This window comes from Barbus barbus (assembly GCF_936440315.1).
Source record: "Barbus barbus genome assembly, chromosome: 41".
Taxonomy (NCBI): Eukaryota; Metazoa; Chordata; class Actinopteri; order Cypriniformes; family Cyprinidae; genus Barbus; species Barbus barbus.
In genome coordinates this window covers 7425302-7450238 of record NC_136719.1, presented here as the reverse complement: position 1 = coordinate 7450238, position 24937 = coordinate 7425302, and the positions used below count along the sequence as shown (strand labels likewise).

At 38.3% G+C, this 24937-nt stretch overlaps 1 protein-coding gene across 2 annotated transcripts in view; it reads left to right on the top strand.

Moving 5' to 3' along the window:
- LOC306860759 (protein NDRG3-like) overlaps positions 1 to 24937 on the top strand; it is a 74360-nt gene that overhangs the window by 28145 nt on the left and 21278 nt on the right. For both annotated transcript variants that reach the window (XM_079402645.1, XM_079402646.1), the window contains 2 exons: positions 9496 to 9577; positions 11462 to 11494. In XM_079402645.1, coding sequence (XP_079258771.1) covers positions 9521 to 9577; positions 11462 to 11494 — 90 coding nt within the window. In that variant the 5' untranslated portion in view covers positions 9496 to 9520. The remainder of the gene's footprint in view (positions 1 to 9495; positions 9578 to 11461; positions 11495 to 24937) is intronic.

The following is a 24937-nucleotide window of genomic DNA, read 5'->3' as shown; positions in this document are numbered from 1 at the left end:
TAGAGTGTCTCTTCCACGCCCGTTTATGAGCTTTTTCCAGTGTCTAACTATCATTAATACTGATATGTGTGTTGAGTTTCATGACATTCTAAACATGTTATCTGCCTCAAAATCACCAGAAACGAATTTTCAACTTTGACACGTTGCCATGGCAACATAATTTTAGATATCAATATTCCCTTCACAGTTTTACATCGGCCGTGTTTTGACATTATTCTGGTGAAGTTTGAAGCAAATCGAGTAAAAAGAAGATGCTGAATTCAAAGCATTTTGAAAACGACACACTTCCTGCAGCCAGTTGGTGGCGCTATAACTTTCAGTCATAATAGTCACATCTATCCGATCGGCATCATACAACGAACAAACCACTGGAGTTTGATCTACATCATACAATGTATGTGGACGTTATTAGGCATTTCCTGGGTCTCATTTTTCGCCATAACTTCATCGCCTCGCCACGGGCAAACCGTTCGACATATCAAAAATATCTTCGCAATTTAGCGTCCCCAATGTCTTGAGATCATGTTCACCGAGTTTGGTGGCAATCGTATGGAAATCCTCAGAGGAGTATATCAAATTCCAGAGCATGCGCTTTTTAAACAGCCCTGAATAGCCGACTTCCTGTTGGGCGGAGCCTAAGACATGCTGCGCGGAAGTTGTTCGGCTCAATGAGTTCTATATGTGTACCGAGTTTCATATGAATACGTGCAAGTATGTGTGAGCTATACATCGTGTTTTCTGACAATTTTCCAGGGGGCGCCGTAGAGCCCCTGTGCCACGCCCGGGTCCCAGCCTCAGCGGCGTCCTAATGGCCGCAGGTTCCAATGTGCGTGCCAATTTTCGAGAGTTTTCGGGCACGTTAAGGCCCCCAAAAGTGCCCGGATGATTGAAAAAAAAAAAAATAAAAAATAAAAAAATAATAATCCTTAGAAGAACAATAGGGCCCTGCGCCTTACTGGCTTGGGCCCTAATAATCCTTAGAAGAACAATAGGGCCCTGCGCCTTACTGGCTTGGGCCCTAAAAATAGTTGTTCACACTTGTTTTACTCTCCACAAGAACAAACTCAAACCTATGGAAGCCCCTATCTATCGTTCTATCTGTCTATCGTTCTGTCTATCTATCGTTCTAGCTATCATTCTATCTGTCTGATAGTTTTACTCAAAAGAACTGGTGAGGCGGCAGAGACTGAAACACCTTGAGTGTCACATGCGTTTAAGTAGCCTATGTGTGCAGTAGCCTCAACGAAACTGCACATCTGCGCCATTCATTCACAAAGACACGCAGAACCTGTCTATTTGAATGGTATATTTGCAGCTTAATATTTCCCGACACTAGTACAGTATATCGTGTTTTGATTTAAGTGTACTGACCTACTTTTCATACCCATACAAAATGTACCAAATTCCGTGACATTCTGCGTTATACAGTAAATTCCGTGATTCCGTATGCATTTTTTGGATTGCGGAAATCAAGGGCCCTGCATTTACTGACAAATAATAAATCATGAGCTGGAGGTGCACAAGTGAACGCAATGCTTCATGTCACTCTGAAACACACAGCACATACAGTTTGTTTATTTAATAAAATCGCAGCCATTTTCCAATATCTTATTTGATGGCCTTATCACTGGCCTTATAAATAATGTGTCTATTACTACTTCATTTTCTTCCCTTACCTGTTTGTTATCTCTCATGGGACACCTGTGGCAGTATATAATTCACCTCCGTCTCTTCCGAACCCTGTGGCATCAGGGCATAGTCATAGACTTTTTATGACATGACGTGAATCATAACCTACTGCCTCAATCTCAGTTTGAAATGCCTGCTTTACTTTAGAGCTGTTCATCTACAGAATAAAGTTATGCTGTTTCATCTCAAGCACAAATAGTATTGCAGAATATACACTTCAGGCTAGACTGAGATTAATGGAAAGAGGTCAGCGCTTTGGTCATAATAGAGGTTTCACAAAGTGATAATTATGTGGCGCTTTAACATAATTGTTCACAGTGCTGATAATTGGGACCAATGACCTTTTAGTTCATGTAGCTTATTTGACAACATTTAAAAAAAAAAAAAAAAAAAAAAAAGTCGTGACGTATTGTCAAGTATGGTGACCCATACTCGAAATTGGTGCTCTGCGTTTAACCCATCCAAGTGCACACACACAGCAGTGAGTAGTGAACAAATGCACACACACACACACCGTGAATACACACCTGGAGCAGTGGGCAGCCATGCTGCAGCGCCCGGGGAGCAGTTGTGGGTTCGGTGCCTTGCTCAAGGGCACCTCAGTCGTGGTATTGAGGGTGGAGAGAGCGCTGTACATTCACTCCCCCCACCCACAATCCCTGCCGGCCGGGGACTCGAACCCGCAACCTTTCGATTACGAGTCCGACTCTCTAACCATTAGGCCACGATTTAAAATTAGAAACTAGAGAGCCTCCGAATATTTGGCTTCGTGATTTCTCTTAACTAGGGGTCGACCGATATGTGTTTTTCAGGGCCGATGTCGATACCGATTATTACAGACCAAGTAGACCGATAACCGATATATTGAACCGATATATATGTCTGGTGTAAAAATGAAAATGAATGTCAAAATTAAGAATAACAAGGGCTCTGACAAAAACGGCCTTCCCTAGTGTTGGTTGCACTTCTTACTCTTGTCTTCCTCCATGCATCCATCTACAATAAGGGTAATATATAAAGAGAGCGTTAAAAGTGCGGCCACTGTATGCTTCATGATTAAGTCTATGAATACTAAATACTACAGCTAAACAGCTTGGGGAAATGTAAGTATTTGGCTTCAATAATTTACATGTTAGAAATGTATGTGTAATAGCATAACCTCTCATAATTCTTCATTAATTATTTTCGGTTGACTAAATCATAACCTACAAGAGGTGACTATTCAATTCATCATCTAATGCACATCAATTGATTAATTTAAAAAGCGCAATGTATATAATAAGTGTAAATAATTTAATTGTCTTCATAGCTCCATTGTAGAAGTTGTGAAGAAGACCGCAACAATTTTAATGAAACTATAACACTAATAGCCTGTTATAGGCTCACTTGGTTCAATAGCCTATTGAAATGTCCCAATTTCCGTCATCCTAATCTTGGCCTATGTGACAGTAACTTAATCTTGGCCTATGTGACAGTAATTTCCATTAGTTTTCATTTACAGAGCAGTGCAAATGAAGGCATAAAACATTAATTTAATTTATCTTTTAATCAAATGAGAGTTGAACTATTTTTTGGCAAACAAATGGGTTTACTATTAAAATTAAAACATGTAAGAAATAGCGTATTGTGTGATTGTTCTTTTAAACAAAAGTTAATAATTGTAGTAGCATTAGTAAATAAACCAAACTTTTATTTTGACGGGTTGCCATGAGGACCTCTTAAGTTTCTGTAGCCTATTTATGATATGACGATCGTTTTACTCAAACGAAACAGTCAAATGCTCATGAAGTAACTCTCAGAGCAGTTCTGGGGATGATGTTCATGTATTTATGTCCTCATTTAGTGACATGGCAGATGCGGAATACACCGCGAGCGTCGCGCACTTCAGTGTGTGTGTGTGTGTGTGTCAAAACCGCGCGTCTGTGCCTTTCACATATACAGAGACACGCCGAACATGCAGAATTCATATTTAAATAGTCTTTTAGCAGCATAATGTTTACAGATAGTCCATATCATGAGTCGATTTAAGTGTACTGACCTACTTTTGATTAATTCATCCAAACTTTGACTAATTCCGTGACTCCGCGTTATACAGTAAATTCCATATGACTGGATTCCGCGATTCCCCCTGCGTTTCCCCCATCTCGGAAATCATAAATAGATAATATTGAGGTTTTTACAACTTCAGTGTAGTGGATTGTAATTTATTGCAACTTGAGCAACGTCTGCTGCTGCCTTTGAGAGAGAACTGATGCGTGATGAAGCAGCACCATTTAGCAAGCGCTTTCGGTGTGAGAGCGCCTTTAGTCTTCCACATTGATTGGTTGGACTCCTGACTCTCAACAAATCAGATGCGCGGTGGGCGGAGAATGCTCTAGGCCACAGAGTGGTGAGTTCCGACAGGCTGCATCAGAGCCAAATAGCGCGTTTCATAATTAAATAATTTTATCGGCACATCGGTTTTGAAAATGACCGATGCCGATTATCATAAAAATGCTTAATATCGGTGCCAATAATCGGCCAGGTCGATAATCGGTCGACCCCTACTCTTAACTATCCTTACATTTTCGCTTCTGTCTTATATGAACTAACCACTGTCTCTTTGAAGCTACTCTCAAAACTGCAATTATCTCTCTACTTCACAATCCTATAACATCATTACTAATTATAAGAGTAAATTACAGTTGGAATGGAGGACTGGAAGGCTCTTGAATGAAAGAGAAGAGAGGAAGGATATTTTTTTCTTTCTGCTGATTACGTGATGTATTCCGAGGCGCGAGTCTGAATTTTATAGCAAGAAAGGAGCACTTCAGATGTTTTCTACGACCTGAACCCACACACATTCACCAACGGCCTGTAATTAGAGCTTCACACACAGCCTGTAGAACATAAGTATTCTTCTGCTGGAAAGCACAACTTCAGCAAATGAATCCAAATTAGCTGGAATAAAATAGATCCTAGTGAAGTTACATGTGCACGCATTTAAAATGTACGGGTTTAGTAGTCACACTGTGGCAAGATTTTCCCATCCTGTCTGACCCATGCGTTTACTCCTGCTGAGCACCAGATCCAGCACAGTCACTGTCACGAGTTGTAGGTTTTGTTTTATTATTATTTTTTTCAGTCTTTTTTTTTTTTTTTTTTTTTAGTTTACATTCACTTGGATAACCATCTGGGTATTTTGATATAATTTTGTATCTATTTCACTGTTCAAGCACAGTCAATGGAATTAAATTATTTTTCATGGCTTATTTCACTTAATTTTTTGAATGTCTCTTTAATGTGTCAAAACCTTTAAGCATTCATTACATACTGTACTGTGATTAGGAGTGTCCAATATTGACAGGTAATTCTCTATATTTTCTATAACAATAATTAAACACTATTTTACTGTGTTTTTGTGCTGGTACCTTGGCTGGTTTTGGCCTGTCAAGGTCAGCTGACTCCCAAAGATTTTCATATTCATTTAGTCTGTATGGCAGTTAGTTTACAGCAGTGACAAAGTTTTCTGCTACAAGCAATATTGCTCAGATGCATGGATGGAAGGATGGTTTTATTTATCCTAAAACATTCTTAATGAGTTAGTCATGGAGTCATTCATTCAAATGATTTGTTCGAATTGCTGATTCGTTTGGTCATTGAATCAATCATTAAACTTTATTCAAAAAGTGGATTTATTGAAGCACTGCTACAATATGTGTTTGTTGCACGGAGATGCATAACAGTTTTGCTGTGGTTTCATTTGGAAATTTTATTTGACAAAATAAAATACAAAATATTGACAATACTTGTTGAACTGTTATTGAGGTGTTTTACAAAATCAGTGTGACATTCGCAATGTTGCTTATTCGGGAAACGGCTCCTGTTATTGCTTAAAGGGATATTTTATCCAAAAACATTCTGTCATTACTCACCCTCATGTCGTCCAAACCCGTAAGACATTCATTCATCTTCTGAACACAAATTAAGATTTTTAGATTAAATCCGAGTGTGTTTTGAGCCTGCATAGACCGCAGCAGAACTACCACATTCAAGGCCTTGAAAGGTAGCAAGGACATCACAAAATGAAGGTTGAACCACTGATGTCACATGGACTATTTTAACAATGTCCTTACTACCTTTCTGGGCCTTGAACGTGGTAGTTGCGTTGCTGTCTATGCAGGGTCAGAAAGCTCTCGGATGTCATCGAAAATCTTAATTTGTGTTCAGAAGAATGAACAAAGTCTTACGGGTTTGGAACGACATGAGGGTGAGTAATTAATGACGGAATTTAAATTTTTGGGTGAACTGTTCCTTTGACTTTTTATAATTTGATATAAATACAAGACGAAACTCATGGGGAAAATGGCCTTGTATGTCTTGCATTTTGGGGACTTGAACGGCATTAAAATAAGCTGCATTAAGCAGTGAGAGCGTGCATTCTCAAGGCATAGTTTTGTTTGGCTGACATACTCAATGTTAGATCAAGCATGGTTAAAACAATTATGAAATAATCATGGACAATACATATCATACACTCCTAAGTAACTGCGATACACACAAAATAGCATGATTTATATACCAACATTCCCTGGCAGAAATCTGTTCACATCCAGCACTCTGCCATTCATATTCAAATGAAATATTACTATTAGCATGTTTTCTTTAACAAACACAATGAAAAGAGCACATTGTTACATTTCACAGGAAAATGATTTGTTACATAAGAACAGTCAGTGCTCCTGATTGTTCTTAGCGAAGCTCTGAAGAAGCTCATCTGGCAGCTCTCCTCCCAAAATAGTACACTCTGTCTCCATTGATTTAGAAGATGCTAGATGTGTTCATCCTGTTCTCAAAGAGCCATAATGGTAAAGCACTGAAGAACATCAAGGGTGGCATACAAAAAAAAAACATTTAGAAACTTATAAACATAAGGCTGTCTCTCTTGTCTCACTGAGTCTTTTGACAGATCACTGACACTACACACTGTGACGGATCGACATTTTCCCTCTGAGTAACTCCACTAATCCATCTAACACACACACATGGCCTTCTGTCTCTGACTGTGACCTTGTCAACACTTGTCAGCCCTCCCGTGGATGCCAGCCGCAGTCCAGTGTTGACCTTACATCCTTTTGTTCATCTCCTCTCTCATCCTCACCACCACAGACAGTCAGTCAAGGTCCAGGGGAACTTACTGTAAGCAAAATTAGCCCACATGACCTGGCATGCATGTGATTTAGGGCAGCAGAGAGATTTTACTGAATGCCAAGTCATTACAGGTGGCCAAAGCCTTTAAACGGAGAAGCAGACACCTGGACATTCTAGCACAAGGTGTACAGAACATTTATACAGTCTTGGGTCAGCAAGTCCTTCCCTTTGGCCGCATTTACACTGCATGGTTCAAGTGACCCAATTCGGAATTTCTTTTTATTTTATTTTTTCCTCCCGTGTGGCACAGATCAAATATGGCCCACATCCGTGTAAGCAGGAAAAAATCACATGGATTCCCATTTTCTCTGATCGGTTTCAGGCCTCATTCGTAGGTGGAAATAAATCAAATATGAATTGGATACGTGCATTTGCACCTGCCGTGTAAGCGGACAAATCGGCTATTCCCCTGTAAATGTGACTTTGAAAAGTGAGGGGTTTTTTTAACACTTAGCGGTACAGACATACCTGTAACAAATGAAACCTCTCTAGTTGAGTAGTAGAGTATTAATTTTGTTCGTTTGTGTTAAATAAAAGGTGATCGGACGCTGAATGTGTTGCTTTTGAAATCACCCCGAGTGCTCGTTGCTGCTGTTGTCAGTGATGATGGCTCGTGCACAGATGAGCGCTTCAGTCCCATTCGTTCCATTGAAACCACAAAATAAATGCACACAAACATGTCCCTGCCTTTGATATACAATCACTGATGAACGCATTTAGTTTTAATGACTAAAAACACAGACGATGTGACCTGCTTAATAATATCTACCACCTGAGTATTATTCCACTCGCAAGCTTTCAGCAGAGCTGCGTACATCACTGTCCTGAAGAATTTGTACTAGGCTATATAATTATTTTGATGTATAGAAATAACTTGCATTAAAAATGTTTCTATATGAATTCCATGTCAATAAATGAAACTCACTGAGCCTCATTTACGAAACGAATGTACGACCGAAAATTGGGCGTACGGTCGTTTCTATGCAAAACTTGGAATTCTATAATGTATGCCACTATAGCCTAATTTGTGTTTTACTTCATAGTTTAATATAACATTTTATAGCTACTCATTTTTTTCATTCTTGTTTTGTAATACCGTTAAATTTAAAGCGTTTGTTGTGGATTAAGGAGAACTGAATAATCTATAGTGTTTATAAATGTTTTGTTATATTTACTGGTATTTAATATACATATAAATTAATGCCATTGTTTGCAATTATAAGGTTAACGGGTGTTTTTGGAGTAAGATCAATTTCTCTTTCATGAGATTGCATCCCCTATTTGGCCAGGTTACGTTTCTCCGTGTCGTAAACTCTAGGGGCGAGGCTTCTAAACCGGGGTGTTTTTAGGGGCGTGATATTCAAACGACGATTGTTTTCTGCTGCCACATTTATCAATGTACGATCTTTCGTATGATGGGATTGGCGGCATACGAATGTTTCATAAATCACACATGAGCTCTGTCGTAAATTGATTTGTGCGCTCGGATCTGCGCTTGTTTCTACGTTAGATTGATAAATGAGGCCCAATGTACTATTCAAATTGATTTGTGATGTCATATATGCTAGTTTGGAGTTTGATTCATTGATTTAATGTTTTTGAAAGAAGTCTCTTATGCTCATCAATTTCACTTATTTGATTAAAAATAGTTAAAACAATAATATTGTGAAATATTTTTCTATTTAAATATATTTTAAAATGTCATTTATTCCTGTGATGCAAAGCTGAGTTTTCAGCACCATTACTCCTGTCTTCAGTGTCACATGATCCTTCAGAAATCATTATAATATGATGATTTGCTGCTCAAAAAACATTTTGTATCAATGTTGAAAACAGTTGTGCGTACAGACCCCAAATTTTCAAACAGTAGTATGTAAATTCAAGCGCTAATGTGCTGTTGCCTTTCAAAATGTGTCTAAACTCATATTCTCAACCCTCATATGCAATATATAAGCTGTGTTGGCCCATTCTAGTAGGATTCCGCATAAACGTTTTTTTTTTTTTTTTTTACTTTTTATTTTGAAAATCCTGTTTTACTAGGAAGGAAATGAGTCCCGTTACAGCAGTAAAATCAGTTACTGATGCTGTTTCATCTCTTTAAGTACGCCCAAAGGGACTGTGTGCTTTTAATGTGCTGGCCAAACATTCGTATCTGCATTTGCATGCTTGCCTCTGCCTTAAAATGCAGTAGCACATTTGATCCCGGATGGAGAGCAGCTCAGGGGACATAAAACCTTTATTTCAGCAACACCAAGCTTCAGTAAGTCACCCAGCGCCATTATAAGGGTGGCATAAGCCTACACAATGCCCTTCCTGAAACAGTTGCATGCATTGACCTTCAGGATGGCCACAGAGAGTTAAATCATGAATTAAACATGAGCTCATCTGAATTCGGTTAACAAGGACAATGGGGGTTTGGTGGCGGTTATTAGGCGGGATGTTAAACATCAATTCTCTCTCTCTCCCCCCCCCTCTGTGCCCTGTTTACTGTATTCAATTTACTGTATTCTGTATTCATGAGCATTTGGCATGCTGAGCCATGTTTCCTGTTGGTCAATAAGTCAGTGCTGACTGTAATGATGTACTAATCCATATCTGTCTTGTCTCTCTCTGTAGTGACGGGCAGCTGTCAGGTTTGAGGATGGATGAGTTACAGGATGTGCAGTTGACTGAGATCAAACCCCTCTTGACAGACAAGGTGAGTTTGCATGCCTTCGTCTGGTTGAGAACGCCAGTGCTTCCCCTCTCTGTCTTTAACTGCATCTCACCCCACCAATCCAGTTCTCTCACTCTTGACTCGATCCTGGGCTCCTCAAAGCGCTCGTCTCAGGGCCCGTTACCCTTGGATACCGAGCTGTACCGGAGCAGTGAGATCAGAGAGATGATGTATAATGTCATCAGGTCCTAATCTCACAGCCGCTGGTATCACCAGCATCGAACAGAGCCTGAAATGAGCAGCTGTTAGAAAATCCTCAAGAACAAGAGCTTATTTATGTGTGTGTACTACATAAAGTATGCATACTGCCTTATGTTTGCTCAATACTGCTCTTTAAAGCCTGACATATGAAATAATTGTTTTTTTTGTTTGTTTTTTGTTGTTGTTGTTTTAATTTGGAGCTGTTTATTGAAACTTAAAAAAAAAATCCAAAAAACTAAGTTTGCATGTTGTGGGTTTTTTTTTTTTTTTTTTTTTTGAGCATCATAATTGATACATCAGGCTTTTATGGTTTATGATAAAGAGGATAATGCAGCTTGTACTCCGAGAAAAAAACATGCCAGTTGTATTCTGAGCAAAAATAAGAATTCTGGTGCTGATATGCAAGATAAAATTCTGATAGCTTATAATGGAAATAAACAGAATAAGACTTACATAAAATGCATATAAATATCAGTTGTCACTCTATATTTACCAGTAATATGTCTTAAGATGATTTTTACATGTTAGTTTTATGATGAAAGTTCTGTATTTTTTGTGGGGGGCAAAACATATGATGCAGTACAATATGATGCAGTAATGATACTTAGTTGTTCATTAAGAGATGAACAACTAAGCGTTCCTCATAAACCCAAGTTGATTCAATCCATGTTCATCTTAAAATATTACTTACAATATAAAACTTACAGTTTTAGAAAGGAAATAAAAGGCTTTTTACTTGCCAAGTATAAAATATCAATCAGATGACAAATTGTGTATGCTTTCATCAAAGTTTTGATCATGTGCATGCCTTAGAAATTTGCCTTGCTCAAGGGTCTCACCTCAGTCGTGGTATTGAGGGTGGAGAGAGTGTTGGTTATTCACTCCCCCACCTACAATCCCTGCCGGACCTGAGACTCGAACCCATGACCTTCAGGTTACAAGTCCAACTGTCTATCCATTAGGCCACGACTGCCCCTGATGTTTACAAAATGTAAAAGATGTTTACATTTTACAAAAACATTTTGAAAATGTTTCCTTCTCTTGAGGATTTTGTGACTCCTCCTGGTGGTCACTCACAGCTTGACCAACAGTGCCGTTCAGTTAAGCAGTAATAAATAGAAATTTAGGTCCTATTTATAGCTGGTGATAAAATCTGTCCTTCAAAATACTCTTTTAAAAACATCTGCATGGTCCTAATTCATTTTAGATTAGGGAGGGAGTGACAATTTTATTTGAGGCCACAAGTGCAAACCACAGCTGAATATGCATGTCATGTTCTGTCAGTCTCATTCTGTACATACAAAGTTCAGTTATTTACAGAATTCAGTCCCAAAAACTACAGCAGATTACAAAACATGTCCTCGAAATTTACACGCAAAGTAGCTTTGATTTTGAAATATTGAAAATGTTTACTTTTATTTTTATTTTTTTTAAGTAAATTGTTGAAAAATATATTTTGAAATTAATTTTGGGTAACTCCTACATGCAAACTCAATTCAGGCAGGAGTTAAATCATCTCGCAGCACTGTAATTTGTCCTTTCTTTAACAGAATGTAATTATAATTGCCAGGTATAACATGGGCCATTGTGTCTTGCATGACCTGGTATTTTAACATCACATGCTTAACCCTTTCAGCTGATCTCTTTCTCTCTCTTTCCACACAGAATGGACAGAACTTCCAGGACTTTGATTGTCAGGTAAGAGTCTCTTGTGGTCATTAGGCCAGTATGTACTGCATATGACCTCCTGAAGCGCTCACCCGCAATCATTAATCTACTCTTCCTGTGCCGCTGGTTTATTTCCCAGCACTGTGTGATGGTGAAAGATTCTTGACCTGTACTTCACTGTTGAGCAGTGAAATTCACTCTGGTGTCTCTTTGTTGTGTTGTGGGTGTGTGGGAGGGTTTGTGGGTGGTGAGTTGAGCTGGAGGAGAGCAAGTCGTGTACACAACTGTTTTATTTGCTGAAGAGCAAGATTTGAGTCGGGGATGTAAGCACACTTCATTATCATACGTTTATTCCACTATTATTTCTCCTCACTTCATTATTTTTTTATTGGTATTTTCTCCAGTGGCAGCCATTCAGTGATTTATAAATGTAATTTTATTTTTATTATGCTTTCAGCACATTTAACAGCCCATTTCAGTTGATTATGTTTGTTCTCCTGCTGTAGGCTCTACAAGTGTAATAGGTGATCCGGTCTTTTCCAGACCACAGCACATTTCTGTCAGTGCTGCTCACCAACTCTTCATTATTCAGTGTCCTCTCCATTATCTCAGACCTGATCAGATTGACATCTGATCCTCAGCAGGTATAGGGCAGTTGTAGTCCAATTTCAGCCAGGAAAAACAAGTCCTATTAAGGGACGTGAGGAATATCCGTGAGGAAGACAAGTAAAAGTGTCCCTCTTTAATAGGTGTCATTTTGATTAGATTGAACTCATTTGATTTTTCACAGTGTCTTGTAGATTCCAGAAAACATTGGCACAATGATATTACGCAGCGCCTGAAAGTAGTCCCCAGCTATATCATAACTAGTTACCTAGCTGGGGACTACTTTCAGGCGCTGCGTCATATCATTGCGCCTGCTGCACTCATGGTACGGCAGCAAAGTTCCTTGATTATTACGCCGGAATGAGAGTATAGTTCCTAACCATATCGGCCTAGAAAATCCCAACTTTTCATTTTCCGTCAGTCTTAGTACACGATGTAACTACAGAAGAGTCAAGTTTTATATAGGAAAAATATCGAAACTCTTTGCTCATTTTTGAGCGAGATGCTAATGGTCTAATCAGATTCAATGATCTATGCTAAGATGAGCTGTCAGGTTTAACTCTAGGGGAGTTGTAAAATGAGCCTATTTCCAAAAAAAGTGGAGTGTTCCTTTAACAGTTCAGTATCAGAGTACAGGTCTTCAGCTCCTGAAGTATTAAAGAGGCTCATTTATCTGAGGTTTGGTCTGTAACCTTTAGTGAAGCTCATTTGGAGTATTTTTAGAGCGCGGTAAATTACATAGTAATTTATCAAAATGTGAGGATCTAGGCTCATACCACTGATACCAGTGTTCACAGGTTTAAATTTATCCTGGGTCTGCAGGTTTGTCAGCTGGTTGAATGGATCGGCGTATCAGGCGAGAATTAAATCACCACACATTCACACACCTGAGAGGAAGCTGAATGTTAGTAGTCATACGAATGAAGTAGAAACAAGAGACGGCTGAATAGAGTCGTGAACTGTAGTAACTGCAGTGTAAAAGTTTTTCTATTGGATTTCTAGTAGAGCTGGTAACTATGCAACAGGAGGACTTGAACTATTACATAATGTAATGTCTCTGAACTCCTGCAAAGGCCGAAAGAGGAAACTACTATAAGATTAATCTAGAGGAACTCAATTAAGAAACTGAACAACTGCCTGAAGAGTCCAGCCTTAATGGTTCCTTGAAGCCCCATAATGCCAGATGACATGACTGTTTTTTTTTTTGTTTTTTTAGCGTTTCTAGTTCTCAGCATGCTAATGTCATTAGACTGAGCAGTTGCTATGGTGACGGTGTGTGAATGGGCTCTGTGGATGATGTAAGCTGACACCTGTTGGGCTCCTCCTGAAGAGGGCAGTGTAAATGCATTTAACAGTCAAGCTGTTCTCACACAAAAAAACATGTTTGATGGTTGTTTAGCTCTGTTAGGTTTGTTCTGTATGTTTCAGATTTATTTATTGTTTATTAAATGAGCAACTTTAGCTAAATGATGCTGTTTGATCTTCTGGCAGCATTATTAACTATGCAGGCTTGTTTTTCTCCCTCGGTGTCTGGCTGATTAAAGTGTGATGGTGCAGCGTTGGTTCTGTAGGGGTATGGCATTGGGTCAGATGGCACACAGGGCAGCGGATCTGTTTATTTATTCAGGCATCACACTCACTCTGCCGGAAAAGGACAGACACAAGGGATGACCATTTACTCATTACAATCATATTTGCTGTATGCAACTGTTTTTTACTCTCTATTTCTTGTAAACACATAAACATGTTTACCAGGTTAGAGTTAATCTCTAGCAGCAATTATGTAATTCACAAAGCTGGTGATATAAAGTATGATAGACTGCACGTTGTGCCAAAATCAAAATCAATAAAATGCACAGTACTAATATAAATATAAACACAAAAACTATTTAGTATGATATTGATTTTGGCCAGTCAGTATTCAGGATCAGAATTTCTATCAGGTCTTTCAGCCACAGCCAAAAGGTTTTTTTTTTAGTCTTTGTTCATGATAACTATTGCATTAACTAATGCTAACAAATTGTTGTGTTTCCAAGTATGCTTGGCTCAATAGACATTTTTGTGAGGCAGTTAGACAGGAGTGTGGAGATACACACTGCCCTCTGTGGACCGTGAAGTGTATTGAATTCTGTTTTAACTTTTTCTTTTTTTATAGTTGTCAGACAGTGTAGCGACAGAGCTGACATTTTAATATCTGAGATCAAAACCCTCTGCCTCTCTCATCTCTGAGAGCGTAGCAGATTTGGAGCATCCTCAACTGCTGCTGTGGCAGGATACACCTGCTGCTTGATGTGGCCACTCTCAAGCACACTCGCTTACATACAGTTACACTGATCAGGGGTGTGTTCCAGCGCCGGGGTGTACATGCGTGGGCTGCTGCACGGGGGGCTTTCTTTACACATTGCAGTCGCAGGGAAATCCTTTTTCCCTTCACCCACTCTCATCCATCAGAACCTCAGGTGCATCCTGGGACAAGGTTACACCGTCTGAAATGTCAAGGGTTAACCTGTGTTTCTGGGTTATGCTCATAGGTTTATAAACAATAGGTATGTTCAAACATCAGGGAAGAATCTTACTGCCACTTAGATAATAGTTAACTTCAACATTATTTTGCAGATTTTATCTTTGTATGCTTGGAATCCTCATGGCTTTTGTAGCAGTTCAAATGCTTTTTGTCAGTTTTTATTGTTCAAACATTATGCATCACAGAATGTGATATGATTTCATTAGGTACGAAAGAAATTATGGAATATTTAATGATGGGGGTTTGTGTTTAATTGTCTTAAAGGCCTATTTCCATCAGGGGCCATGTAATTACAATGTATTCAGAAAGTATTCAGTCCTCTCCTTTTTCCCACTTTTTCTTATGTTTCAGAATTATGATGAAATGCTTGAAATTATTTTTTTCACACCAATCTTCACTCAATACATCATAATGTCAAAGTATGAGGATTGCTAAAAAGTTTTCAGTTTTCAGACTCTGACATTTAAATAAAATGTACATCAAAAGAATATGAAAACTAAATAAAATATACTTTATGTATTTTACACGAGTTTTTAGCTTCTGGTTTTTAACATTGCAAATTTATTAAAAATAAAAAACTTAAGTAATTCCATTGCATAAGTATTCCCTGTTATCTGGGACAGCTTAAATTTAGTTCAGGAGCATTCATATTGCTTGTATATGTTACTACACTTCAAGTGAAGTTAGTTTAATTGAATGGGTATGATTTGGAAAGGCACACACCTCTCAATAAAAGGTCTAACAGCTGAAAATGCATATCAGAGCAAATGCAAAGCCCTGGGGTCAAAAGAACTGCCTGTAAAACTCAGAAACAGGATTGTGTCAAGCCACAGATCTGAGGAAGAGTTCAGAAAAAATTCTGCTGCATTGAAGGTTCACATAAGCATGTGGCATCTATTATCCTGAATGGTAGAAGAACCAGGACTCTTCCTAGAGCTGGCCTCCTGGCCAAACTGAGCAATTGATGGAGAAGGGCTTTGGTTAGACTGGTGACCAAGAACATGATGGTCACTCTAGCTGAGCTCCATGATATATACAGATGAGAGAAACCTACAGAAGGACAAACATTATTGTAACACTCTACCAATCCGGTCTTTATGTCAGTGTGGCAAGACTCAATCCTCTCCTCAGTGAAGACATGAAAACACACTTGGAATTTGCAAAAAAGTACCTAAAGGACCCTCAGACTGTGAGAAACAAGATTCTCTGGTCTGATGAACCTCAAATCCAAGCATCATGTTTGAAGGAAACCTGCTCTGCTCATCACCTGTGGAGTACCATGCCAAAAGTAAAGTGTGCTGGTAGCAGCCTCATGCTGTGGGGCTGTTTTTCAGAGGCAGGGGCTGAGGGACTCGTCAGAGTAGAAGAAAAGTTCAGTGCACCAAAATATTGAGAGAGCCTTAATGAAAACCCAGTCCAGAGCATTCAGAATCTCAGACGGGCAGAAGGTTCACCTTCCAACAGGACAATGACCCTAAGGACACAACAAGAGTAGCTTATAGACAACCTCGTGAATGTTTTTTAGTTCAATCCCCGGCTGTGGCTGGGCCACTCAATCAAATATTTCTGGAGAAACCTGAAAATGTGTGTCTTCCCCCATCCAACCTGACAGAGCTTGAGAGGTGAAGAGGTGAGGAGAAGAATGGCAGATAATTACCAAATGACGACATACAAAGCTTGTCGCATCATACCCCAAAATACTTGAGGCTGTATAAAGGTGCTTCAGCTAAGTGATGAGCTAAGTGTATGAATACTTATTATGCAATGAGCTAAGTGTATGAATACTTATTATGCAATGAGCTAAGGGTATGAATACTTATTATGCAATGTACTTATTTGAGGTTTTTTATTTTTAATAAGTTTACGAAGTTGTGAGAAATCAGTTTTTGCTTTGACATTGGTACATTAAAGGTGCCATAGGTGATTGTCTTCAGGAATATTTTTTGTTATTCTGGTTGAAAGTCTCTTCACATCCTGATAGCAATCATTAAGTTAAGTGGTCTAAATGTATTTATATATTCTGTGGAAGGTGTAAGACCAAGAAATGTTCGTCCAATCAAAATGCTCGGTCCGAGCGTTTTAATTGGCTTTCCTGCCTGCCTGTCAACGTATGTATTTGCATACCTCTGCGCACCCTGTTCGCGCAGACAGGATACGCCGCGCTGTGCAGATAGAGCAAGAATGGCAGGCAAACATCAACAACCCGATCTTCCTTCCTGGTATTGTAGTGTTTTTACTAACTGTGCAATAAAGTTTTCTCACCGGTGAATGACACATGATGTAGCCCAGCGGTTCCCAATTCCAGTCCTCGCGCCCCCCTGCATATTTTGCATGTCTTAGTTAACACAACTGATTCAGATAACCAGCTCGTTAGAAGAGAGCTACGTGCATGAACTGTGTTCCGATTGAAATGATCCCTACACAGTGTTCATTGCTCCCTACTCCCTGAGCAGAGAAAATCCGCTGAAGTTTTTCACTTCGGAACATTCACTCATGGATTTACGCTGCGCAGCGTCTTCACACAGACGAAACTTACTAGAGAAGTGTGACATAATATACCTCTGTAAATAAATACAATTTAAATTCACGTCTCCCACACTTTAATGCCCTTTGTATGGAACATGTGCCTTGAACTGGAATCATGGCGAAATATCTGGTGATGTCCACTTCGCAGGGCACTTATGACTTACAGTCGAACATAACAGCCGTCGGACGTGATAAGATATACATATGAAATGTGTCCTAATGGCCTTTCGCATATGTTTATCTAACACAGATTTCATTGTTGAATGGTAAGTATCATTCTGTGAGAGCTGGGAATGAGATTACACCCTTCACACTTACACACACTCTCTCTGTCATCTCCCCTCCCTCGGTCTCATTTAATGCTCAGCTGTCCTGTCGTCCTCACATTGACCCATCATTCCCTGCTCGATGACTTCCTCTCTGTCCCGATCCTTGAGTTTACGTCAAGAACAGAGCACACTCGTGTTCTTTTTACCCTTGGTACCTTTGAGTTTGAGCTGGAGTTTAATTGCTTTCTTGTCATGTTGTTGTTCTGATCCACTGTCTGGTTGCAGAATGTTTTTGTCAATGGCATGAATGCTGTTTCTAGGCAACATCGTACAATCTGAACATCATGGAGAAAAGTGTTTCTTTGGTGGTAACATGAAGTAAACTAAATCTAACAACAACAACAAAAAAAAGTTATGAAGTCTGTCTTTCTCTCTCTCTCAAGATACTTAAGTAGATATCTATGGAAGCCTGTTTCCAAGACTGAATAAAAAATAAAACAAGGTAATTGCAACTTTTTATCTCCAAATTCTGAGAATTTCTGCATTATGTCTGATATATAAGCCAAACTCATCAATATTAGACCCACAAATTGGGCATGTTTACCATTCAGGAGACAGCTGTGCTGTTATTTGGAGGCACAGCTTATTATTCTACTGACTATTGTTGTGTTATCTATTTCAGATTTACCCACCCATAAATGGCAAAAAAAAAAAAACTTGTTGGTCACTTCATGTTTGAAGATTCTTGTTCACTTGGCAGCTTTTTCTGGCCAAGACAAATGTCTGACTCATTAAGACTTGATTACATGGTATGCCATTTTTAAAGAGTGCCCTTGTGAAAAACGTTTAAAAAGAATACTTATGGAGGTAGTGTACTTTTTAAAAGAACACTTTAATCTTCCGGACACTTTAATTGCATGTTAATTGCAGTTAAATTAAAATAGATTATAGTTCAAATTGACATTTAAATGGAACTTTAGGGTGCTTATTAAATATAAAGTTATCTTTTACATTTAATTTTTAATGACACTTATCTTTGAAAAATGGCTAAATACCGGCAAGTATTTGATTAACTAAAATACACGTTAATGTAATTTCTTTCATTTTTGAATTTCTAGTTACACATTGTAAAACGGTTGTCATTTAGTATATTTAAAACATATTAAATTTAGCATACTAATTGGTTTAGTATGGTAGTCAACACATCAAAATAAGTGTAGGCTACTTTAAAGCATGACAAAAGATTTTTAAAACATGAATTAAAATGCACAATGTACTTTAAAGTAAAACTTAATGTGCACTTGTGTGCATAAGTCTGTTAAGCTAAAGTAAATCTACTAAAGTAACGCATTACTTTTAAATTTACAATGAAACATCTGAGTTACTTTTTCAAATTTGTAACACAAGTTACTTAGTTTTCCCTTTTTTTTCACTGACACCTCTCCTGTCACCGTATTAAGAGAATTTGGGAGTGAGGTGCAAAGACAGATGCACTTTCTTCAGCCTGACGCTTATTAATTTCACTTTTGGTGTGATAGGGCCTTTACAGTTGACAAAAATGATATCTTTTGTTTTTTTTTATTAAAAAAACTAATAAACAAGCCCAGCCCAGATTACAGAAAGTAATACAAAAGTAACTTGCACCACTTTCCATAAAGAGTAACTGAGTAACACAATTAGTTATTTTTTTCCATGGAGTAAACGCAATATTCTAATGCATTACTTTTTTAAAAGTAACTTTCCCTGACTCTGATTTTCAAGAATTTTTTTAAAGGGGTCATCGGATGCAAAATTCACTTTTCAAGTTGCTTGAACATAAATGTGTGTTGGAAGTGTGTGTACATATCCATCCTATCATGATAAAAATCCATCGAAGTTTTTTTTTTTTTTTTTTTTAAATCCCTATTTTAAAATCCCTTTTCTCAAATCAGGCTGTTCTGAGTAGGGCTGTGTATTGGCAAGAATCTGGCGATACGATACGTATCACGATACAGGGGTTGCGATACGATACATTGCGATACTGTAAGCAAGGCGATATATTGGGATATTTCTTATTTTAGGAATAGGATATATATTTTTTTAGGAAAGCTGTCATTAAGAACACACCACCATATGCGAACCTTAGCAAAAAATAAATAAATAAAAAGTTTAACCAGAACACACTGCAGAACACACTGGGATCTGCATTTGCAATTAGTCCCTGTACCATTCAACATTATTGAACCACTTTTTGTGCAGCACGAGGAAAGGGGGAAATATTCAAGTGCTTGCATGATTCTTTAGTTAAATGTATGTATAAAATGTATTTTATAAAAAGATAAAAATATATATTTATAGACTCTACTTTAAAGGTTCACAGTTTAAGTTTACAATTGTGACATACAATGTCATAACATTTGATCTGAACAAAAAATTACATCTACTTAATATCAATGAAAAATAAAGTGCTTGCAGGATTCCTGAAGAAAACAAAACAATTGTAAAACAATCAAACAAATACAGATGTTAAACATTCTCAGAACTTTTCAATTTGGATTTCACCGGTCTTTCAGTTTGTATTTATGTTCCGTGTGGAATTGCAGAGACCGCGACGCGAGCACCGCCCAACAGCACAAAACACCCCCAACACGAGAGAAAGCTACAGCTGCGCGGCGACTCTACCGCCCGCAGCGCCTCGCGCAAAGGCTCTTCAACACGGGATGCGGCAGAACCGAGGTTGCGCTCGCGCCGCGGTCCCGGGGCGGACATTACCACAAAAGCCCAAATGGTGCCACACTTGAGCTTTGTACATCGAAACGAGAGCTGGAACAATTCTTTCATCCTCCATTACTGGCAGCGAACTATATTAACACTAACATTAGTGGAGTGCCCTGATGCTAGTATTTCCTGTCACTGTTTAAGTTCAGAGATGAAGACTGGTATCTAGCGGTCGGGATATGAACTCAAAACGAAACAACTGCCATGAATCTTGTATGATTTTTTTTTTTTAAATATCGATATTCCGTTTTGGAGAATCGATACAGTATCGTCAAACAAAATATTGCGATACTGGCGTGTATCGATATCTTCTTACACCCCTAGTTCTGAGGTTCCTGTCAGAATGACGTAGTTCTGTACAGACCCCTCCCACGATAGTTGATTGACAAGGCCGTCTTACCTTAGACCCGAGTCAGCTGAGAGCGGTATTATTAAAAATAATAGTTTAGCATTCGTTACATCGCAAATATGGAAATATTATGGAATATTTGGATTTGTGCCGAATGAGAGCGGTAGGATACACGAGCACAAAGCCCTATTTCGCAAACAGTTGAGTGCACAAGCCTTTAAAGTATACTCCTTTGCCAGTCGATGTGAGAGACGCGTTAAGAATCAGCACATGGTCACTGTCTAGGGGGCTTTGTTTTTAAGTGCGCAACTCACAGCATTCGCTGTTCTTCTGCTGGCGCTGGCAGTTATCAAACGACGTTGCATTACTGCGGGCGCCATGGCTCGCAGAACTATAATAGCCTACATAATGCATACATAGTTAATAAACATACATAATAGGCTATAAACGGTACGAATGGTTTTAGTTAGATGCCAGATGTTAGTCTATGTATTTTTCTGATTCTCCCACAATTCTGAAAACAAACATTAGACAACCAAACAATGCAATTTACTTGAGTCTCTGTCTAAATGTTGTATTTAATGTTATAAATTAGTCTTATTTATAAATGTCTAAAATGTTAAAAATGAATCTATTTAAAAATATGTATTAATTTAAATGAATTAATTAGGCTATGTAAAAAATCATTTGAAAAAAGACTTGTTTCGTCCAGAGTTTTAATAAATTTAACAGTCACTGTTTGCCACCTACTGGCCTAATGTAACATAATCTTTTTTTTTTTTTTTTTTGGAAGCGTATCATTAGTTCCAGAGGTTAATTACTCATTTTGATCGCGGCTGCCGCAACATCAGAGTCTATATCCGCATAAAAAACTTTCATCCCAACACTTTTGTTATTATTTATATATTTGCAATACAGAAATGTAGCCTACTGTGTAAGTAAGTTTGTGAAGCTGTTTCAAACATAAAGCATATGATGAGCTGCTCTCTCTGGATCAGCGGCTGCACGAAAGCAGGTAATATTCCGATGTGATGTGATTTCAAAGGTTTAATTGACATAGCGGATTCATCATTTAGGAATAAGATTGCGTGTGTCGAGGTCGCGATCTTTTAATGAATAAACGTGCGTACATATGAGCCTATGTTTTTTGTAGCCCATGTCATATTTGTACCAGACCTCAAAAGTAACCCGGGCTCAGGAAAATGGTATTGTATACTAATGCACAATCTCTGAGGTTATCCAACAGCAGAACAGATTTGCTTGAGGTATTCAGCTCTGTAGCATCACCTAGTCATCTTGTCTTGCCTTGGTTAACTTGAAAGCAGCGCTTCCTTTTTCCTCCTCACAGTTCCCCAGCGCTGCAGCCAGGCTGCGCGCTCCAGACAGAAAAATCAGAAGAGGTTAAGCTTAGGATTACAAAACTACACTGTGGCAGACGATCACATTTCCCACAGCAGAGCCTCGAATATCCTTTCCTTTCACATTTTCTCTCTTGAACCATAATAATGGAGACATTTGGAAATATTCATGCATGTATTGTCACCACATGGAGTTGTCCATGCATGTCACTATGGCAACAGCAACTTGGATGGTACCGCATGTTGCATTCACTTTTGGATGGATTTATCCACTTCTATTAATTACATTTCCAAATAATCACCCTTTTCAACTCACCCGCCAAAACAAAAGCAGAGATTTACACACCCTACCCCCTCCACCTGACCCTGTAAATCCAATTAGAGCAGCTTGAGTGCCCTCCTCTCTCTCAAACACACGCTCCAGTCATTTATACGTCTGCTTTGCTTTGGATCCCTCTTTTATCCTCTCATTTTACCAACGTCGGCTATTGAGACTGGGATTGAGAGGGGAAAAGGCTTTTATTGGTTATTGGTGGGCGTTCAAAGCTGTCGGTCTTGTCTCTGTTAATCGCGGGTGTCCCCTCCTGCCACCGCCCTTCTCTCTCTCTCTGAACCGGAGAAAGCGTCTGTTCTGTGATCGCTAGATGAAACATGACGGCAGTGCTGGACATCAACCAGGATTCCTGTGCAGTGAGCGGTGTGGTGAGTGTTAACAGAAAGACTGTGTTTTGTGTCGGAGTAGCCTGTTGCTTTCCCTCCGAAGCAGCAGCGGGAACTTTGCAGATGTGATCTGCTCACGCTCTCACATCTGTACGTGAGTGCTGATAGAGTTCATATGTGTGCGTGGTCATGTGCTTTCATGTGTCTGAAAGTGTCAAAGGGAGGCCTTTGAGTGTGTGTGCATGTGTTAGGGTGATGACAGTGAAGGATGCTGTATGATGGCCACTCTGTTGGGTGGAGGCAGAGCTTAAAGATTCTCTTGTCACTGGTGGTGTTGATGCACTATGTACAATTTATGGTGCATTTTAGTAGGGCGTCGCACATCCAAACCTTTTTGGGTAGCGATGTCTTAAAAAGAGGGAGCAAGGATTTTCCAAAAAAGAATTTGTCCCTTTATGTAAATTTCCTTCTTGTTGCTGTTAATAGTAATAATAATTAATATTATTATTAGTATTGCATGGTGTGAACCAAATGCATCTGCCAAATGCATAAAATAAAGAAATGCATAAATATAAAGAAATAGTGATAAGATTAATAATGTAACACTTTACAATAAAGTTATTTGTTGATATTAGTTAGCTATATTACTTAAACAATACTTATACAACATTTATTGATCTTAGTTCAGCATTTACTACATGTACGCATGCATATTAAATTAGTAAATGAGACTTTATTGTAAAGTGTTAAGATCATTGCACATGGAGTACAACATTTTTGCACGTTAAAAAATTAATACGACCTCACGTTATATCAATCACATTTACACACTGCCTCGGAAATTTTCATCCGTCATTTAAAAAAAAAAATAATAATAATTCAGATCTGGTTCGATTTATTTATTTATTTTTTCAGTTTTTCGCATCCGTAGCAAGCATTTTGAGAGGTGTTTTGACAGTTCAGAGCCACCATACAAGCGAACGCCAAAATCCAGAATGGTGATTGTCAAGTTCATCCACTTCGTCTCGCAGCACAAAGCTCTGTATATAGATCCTTGCACACGGAGTTCACAGAAATTGGTGGTCTTTATAACATGTGGCTCTAGTATCGCTAGCAAAGCATCAAACTGAGCCACTGACATCCTGAAGTAAACTTTAATTCGCCCGTGATAATCCCGTTGCTCATTAATAAGGACGGGGAACTCCGTCCTCTCTATATCTCAGGATTGGATGGACCCAATATTTTCTTTCTTTTTCTTTTTTTAAGATGCGAGAGGACAACAAAATCATCCTCAATGCTTGAAGATTCCATTCAGTCGGCTACTGTTTTTTTTCACAACGGATTAATTAATACGCATCGGACTCAGTGTGCAAGGTTTCTGTGCGTGACAAATTTTTAGGATTACGAATACGAAAAAACGGATATGAAAATTTCAGACTCTGTGTGCAATGACCTTTACTACTACTACTTCTACCACTGATAGTAGTGTATGTGTTGTGGTATAGCATATGTAATTCATAATGAATATATAATATAATTAATTTGCTTGACACACATTCCAGGTTTTGTTGTGCATGTCATAATCTGCATATTTTTTCTTAAATTATTTTAATAATGCTCTACATTTTAAGCAACTTTGCTTTTGGCTGACATCACAAATCTGTGTTCTTCATATAATAATAATAATAATAATAATAATTATTATTATTATTATTATTATTATAAATAGAATTAGAATTTTTCGAGTATTTCAGCCAGCTAACAATCATGAACTGATAGTGTATAGCTGTATATGTAATATAATCTATATGCAATACAAAAGCTGCATAAAAGTAATAATAATAATACAAATGTGCTGTGTAATATATAGTAGTCTAATATGTTTAACAATATAATTATACAAATATAATTAATATTAATAATATTTCTTTACTTGATGTGTTCCAGGATTTGTGCACATTATACATAATGCATAATCTTTCTTAAAATTAATTAAATAATGTTCTACCTTTTAAGTAACTTTAGGTTTTTAGCAGTGCATGATGCTGCAATAAGTTTTTATTTGTTTGTTATATTGACTTTTTACAAAGCCACATACAATCTTCAGTTACTAAAATTGATTGACTTTTATGTAGACAGTAACTTCAGGATTGTCACATTTCCCTTTTTAATCGCATCCATACTGTTTTACTTTTGAACAGACCTTTAAAAAATGTCTTGCAGAATTTGTGCTCACTGCGCAGGTGTAGTAACTTCCCTATCTTAATAGCTGCTTTTGTCTCTGCTGTTTACAGACAAACAGAAGACAGGTACTTGTGTTCGGATGAGATTTGGACTTTTTACTGCACTGACAACCGCACAACCTCTTTATCAAGTTCACCTTGTTCTCTTTCTTTCATCCTTATCCGAGCGCTGCCGTCTCTG